This window comes from Stegostoma tigrinum, chromosome 45, assembly GCF_030684315.1.
Source record: "Stegostoma tigrinum isolate sSteTig4 chromosome 45, sSteTig4.hap1, whole genome shotgun sequence".
Classification (NCBI taxonomy): Eukaryota; Metazoa; Chordata; class Chondrichthyes; order Orectolobiformes; family Stegostomatidae; genus Stegostoma; species Stegostoma tigrinum.
The window spans coordinates 2,712,708-2,717,707 of NC_081398.1; the positions used below are offsets into that span (position 1 = coordinate 2,712,708).

Here is a 5,000-nt window from a genome sequence, read left to right on the forward strand (position 1 = left end):
CGTATACATATACATACACACACCCTTCCCCCCTCAGGCTGCCTTCACCTACCGTGCCCCCTGGTCCCAGGGATTATACCAGGGCTGAACCTGCACCAGCAGGAAGCCCAGCATCTGGAAGGTGGAGCACAAGGCAATGTGCATGAGCACCGAGAGCAGCAGCTGTGGCGACACGAGGTTCGCATTGGGTCTTTGTGGCACCAAATGTTCATAGGCCTTGTTCCGGCTCACTGCAGGGAGGGTGGGGGTGAGAGAGAGAGATACTGGCAGTAAATATCCTTCAATTACTGAATATACTTCCCATGTACAAATCCACAGGCCATTCGGGCCATCAGAAAGTGGAACCCAGAGCCCAGCTCCCAGCAGGTTATAAACGCTGGGCGCACGTATGAAGACAAGGTACCTTAATCCCAGACTGTGCGGGGGGTTTGGGGGGTGGGGTGCGTGGTGAGACAGAGTCTGGATAAACAGAAGGGGAGAAAAGAAACAGATGGTGAGACTGTGAGGGGAGGAGGAGCAGCAGGAACAGCAATGCTTAGGAATGGCCTGACCTGTGAGAATCTCCACAGTAATTCATTCACAACTTTCTAAACAAGGCACAGCACACAGGGAGGGGTGAGGGGGTGACAGAGACAGGGAGGGGGGTATAGGGGAGTGACAGAGACAGGGAGGGGGTATAGGGGAGTGACAGAGACAGGGAGGGGGTATAGGGGCTGGAGGGGGTGACAGAGATAGGGAGGGGGTGCAGGGGCTAGAGGGGGTGACAGAGATGGGGGGGTGTAGGGGTTGAAGGGGTGACAGAGATGGGGGGTGTGTAGGGGTTGAGGGAGTGACGGAGGTCGGGAGGAGGTGGAGGGGTGACAGAGATAGGGAGTGGGTGTAGGGATGTAGGGGGTGACAGAGATAGGGAGGGGGTGTAGGGGCTGGAGGGGGTGTCAGTGACAGTGTGTGGGTAGGGGCTGGAGGGGGTGTCAGTGACAGTGTGTGGGTAGGGGCTGGAGGGGGTGTCAGTGACAGTGTGTGGGTAGGGGCTGGAGGGGGTGTCAGTGACAGGTGTGGGTAGGGGCTGGGTGCCGTACTGTGGGAGCACTGCGTACTGGTGATAGCGATGGCACTGGTGATGAACAGATCTTCGTAAAGGAATTCCCAGTTTCCCAAGTTACTCGAGATCTGAAAACACAAGAGGAGATAGAGGTGAGAAAAAGAGAGAATTTGTCAGGTAGGAGACTGCAGTGATAGGACAGAGACACCGTAATTATCGCCATTACTCACAAACCTGACATTCACCGGGTGCATGGTCAGAGGCTCAGTGCTGAGGGAGTGGGGGCACTGTCGGAGGGTCAGCGCCGAGGGCGCGGGCACTGTCGGAGGGTCAGCGCCGAGGGAGCGGGCACTGTCGGAGGGTCAGCGCCGAGGGAGCGGGCACTGTCGGAGGGTCAGCGCCGAGGGAGCGGGCACTGTCGGAGGGTCAGTGCTGAGGGAGCGCCGCACTGAGGGAGGGTCAGTGTTGAGGGAGCGGGCACTGTCGGAGGGTCAGTGCTGAGGGAGCGCCGCACTGAGGGAGGGTCAGTGCTGAGGGTATGCCTCAGTGAGGGAGGGGGCCCGCTCTGATACTCACATAGTAGAGAATAAGGACACTGACATATTGGATCATGCTGTACAGAGCCATGTACTTAAATGCACAGAATGAGGTCACTAGGGCAGCACGGCCCTCCCTGTAACAGAGATACACAGCACGGGGTTAGATACAGAGTAAAGCGCCCTCTGCACTGTCCCCCATTAAACCGTGCCCTGGGACAGGGACAGCACGGGGTTAAGTAGTGAGCAAAGTGGAGGTCCTGGTACCTACTTGATGAGGATGGGGACGCACTCGATGTTTGGCAGCTTGGAGGTGAAAGGGTGAGGCCACTGAAGCTTCCAGCTGTGACAGGGAGATCCCCACGTGGGCTGTCTTCAGAGCCTGGAAGAGAAACGTGGTCACATCAGCCTGGCTGAGGAGGAGTGGGCAGCCTGCTGTGTGGGCAGTCAGTGCCCAGGGCACGGGGGGGAGGGGGTGCTGTCTCAGCAAAAAACACAAGAAGAGATAGCGGCCAGAACGAGACCCTTCTGTCCCTCCGAGCCTGTCTCTCCTCCTCAGGCTGATCACCCATTGTGCCCACTCTCTCTCTCGCACACACACAGACACACACGCACGCACACACACACGCACGCAAACGCACGCACACACACACGCACGCAAACACACAGACACACACACGCACGCGCCCACAGACACACACACGCACGCGCCCACAGACACACACACGCACGCGCCCACAGACACACACACGCACGCGCCCACAGACACACACACGCACGCGCCCACACACACGCACGCGCCCACAGACACACACGCACGCGCCCACAGACACACACGCACGCGCCCACAGACACACACGCACGCGCCCACAGACACACACGCACGCGCCCACAGACACACACGCACGCGCCCACAGACACACACACGCACGCGCCCACAGACACACACGCACGCGCCCACAGACACACACGCACGCGCCCACAGACACACACGCACGCGCCCACAGACACACACACGCACGCGCCCACAGACACACACACACGCACGCGCCCACAGACACACACACACGCACGCGCCCACAGACACACACGCACGCGCCCACAGACACACGCACGCACGGCGCCCACAGACACACGCACGCACGCGCCCACAGACACACGCACGCACGCGCCCACAGACACACGCACGCACGCGCCCCACAGACACACGCACGCACGCGCCCACAGACACACGCACGCCACGCGCCCACAGACACACACACGCACGCGCCCACAGACACACACACGCACGCGCCCACAGACACACACACACGCACGCGCCCACAGACACACACGCACGCGCCCACAGACACACGCACGCACGCGCCCACAGACACACGCACGCACGCGCCCACAGACACACGCACGCACGCGCCCACAGACACACGCACGCACGCGCCCACAGACACACGCACGCACGCGCCCACAGACACACGCACGCACGCGCCCACAGACACACACACGCACGCGCCACAGACACGCACGCGCCCACAGGACACACACACACACAGCGGGCAGTGATCTGTCTCATCTGGAGCCTCCAATGCTGGCGGCAGGGTCAGTCTGAACGGCAGGTCTGTGGTTGGAGACATGCTCCTCACCATCACCAATCTCTGCCCTGCTGGGGCAACATGGGGCACAGCAGGAGGCCATTCAGCCCCTCAGGAGTCCCCCTTCAGCAGGGACTGAGTGTGTGTGCGTGTGCGCTTGTGCGTGTGCGCGGACATAGACCTTGGTCCAGAGTTCCTGGAGAACCCGGGCCTTGCTACAGGGTGGGCAGCATCTCCCAGGCCGGACTGGGAGGGGCTTCTGCTGTGATGCCCAGCCTGGCTGAATAGTCGCTGGAAAGAAAAAACAGCAAAGAGCAGAAGAACTCACCCCGCAGTCATTGGCTCCATCACCGCACATTCCCACGACGTAGCTGTCCCAACAGAAAGGAAAACACATCATCAGTGTGGCCTGCACATTGGAGTGCTGTCCACAAACAGCAGACTCCTACCAGCATTCACTCAGGGAGCAATTCTCACTTGTACTCATCCCTGTTATCACAGCATCACTGGCTGGGCCCAGCATTTATTGCCCCGTCCCTAGTTGCCCCCCCTTGAGAAGGTGGGTGTGAGCTGCCTTTTTGAACCCCTGCAGTCGGTGTGCTGAGACAAAGACACATACACAGACAGAGACACACATAGACAGACACACACAGATGCATGCCGAGAGTCAGACAGAGACACACACACACAGAAAAGTAGGCACAGACAGATGTACAAACACACAGGCACAGACAGATACACACACACACACACACACACACACACACACAGAGTAGGAACTGCAGATGCTGGAGAATATGTGATAACGCGGTTTGGAGCTCAATGAACACAGCAGGCCAAGCAGCATCAGAGGGGCAGGAAGGCTGTTGTTTCAGGCCTAGACCCTTCTTCATTTTCTGCTGTGTTCATCCAGCTTTACACCTTGTTATCTTAGGTACTGAGATATACACAGACATACGCAGGGGACACATACGCGGAGATGCGCGCGCACGACACACACACAGGGACACATACGCGGAGATGGCGCGCACACACACACACAGGGACACATACGCGGAGATGCGCGCACACACACACACAGGGACACATACGCGGAGATGCGCGCACACACACACACAGGGACACATACGCGGAGATGCGCGCACACACACACACAGGGACACATACGCGGAGATGTGCACACACACAGGGACACGTACGCGGAGATGCGCACGCACACACACAGGGACACGTACGCGGAGATGCGCACGCACACACACAGGGACACATACGCGGAGATGCGCACGCACACACACAGGGACACATACGCGGAGATGCGTGCACACACAGGCACAGGGACACATACACGGAGATGCGCACACACACACACAGGGACACATATGCGGAGATGCGCGCGCGCACACACACAGGGACACATATGCGGAGATGCGTGCGCACACACACACAGGGACACGTACGCGGAGATGCGCGCGCACACACACAGGAACACGTACGCGGAGATGCGCACGCACACACACACAGGGACACATACGCGGAGATGCGTGCACACACAGGCACAGGGACACATATGCGGAGATGCACGCACACACAGGCACAGGACACATATGCGGAGATGCACGCACACACAGGCACAGGGACACATATGCGGAGATGCACGCACACACAGGCACAGGGACACATATGCGGAGATGCACGCACACACAGGCACAGGGACACATATGCGGAGATGCACGCACACACAGGGGCACAGGGACACATACGCGGAGATGCGCACACACACAGGCGGAGATGCGCGCGCACACACAGGCACAGGGACACATACGCGGAGATGCG

General features: G+C 59.5%; 1 protein-coding gene across 1 annotated transcript in view; it reads right to left on the bottom strand.

Moving 5' to 3' along the window:
- Positions 1 to 157: 157 nt before the first annotated feature.
- LOC132207321 (polyamine-transporting ATPase 13A3-like) overlaps positions 158 to 5,000 on the bottom strand; it is a 5,417-nt gene continuing 574 nt past the window's right edge. The window contains exons 2-6 of the mRNA XM_059642539.1: positions 3,496 to 3,538; positions 1,850 to 1,960; positions 1,619 to 1,715; positions 1,098 to 1,170; positions 158 to 230 (exon numbers count right to left, since the gene is read on the bottom strand). Coding sequence (XP_059498522.1) covers positions 1,674 to 1,715; positions 1,850 to 1,960; positions 3,496 to 3,538 — 196 coding nt within the window. The 3' untranslated portion in view covers positions 158 to 230; positions 1,098 to 1,170; positions 1,619 to 1,673. The remainder of the gene's footprint in view (positions 231 to 1,097; positions 1,171 to 1,618; positions 1,716 to 1,849; positions 1,961 to 3,495; positions 3,539 to 5,000) is intronic.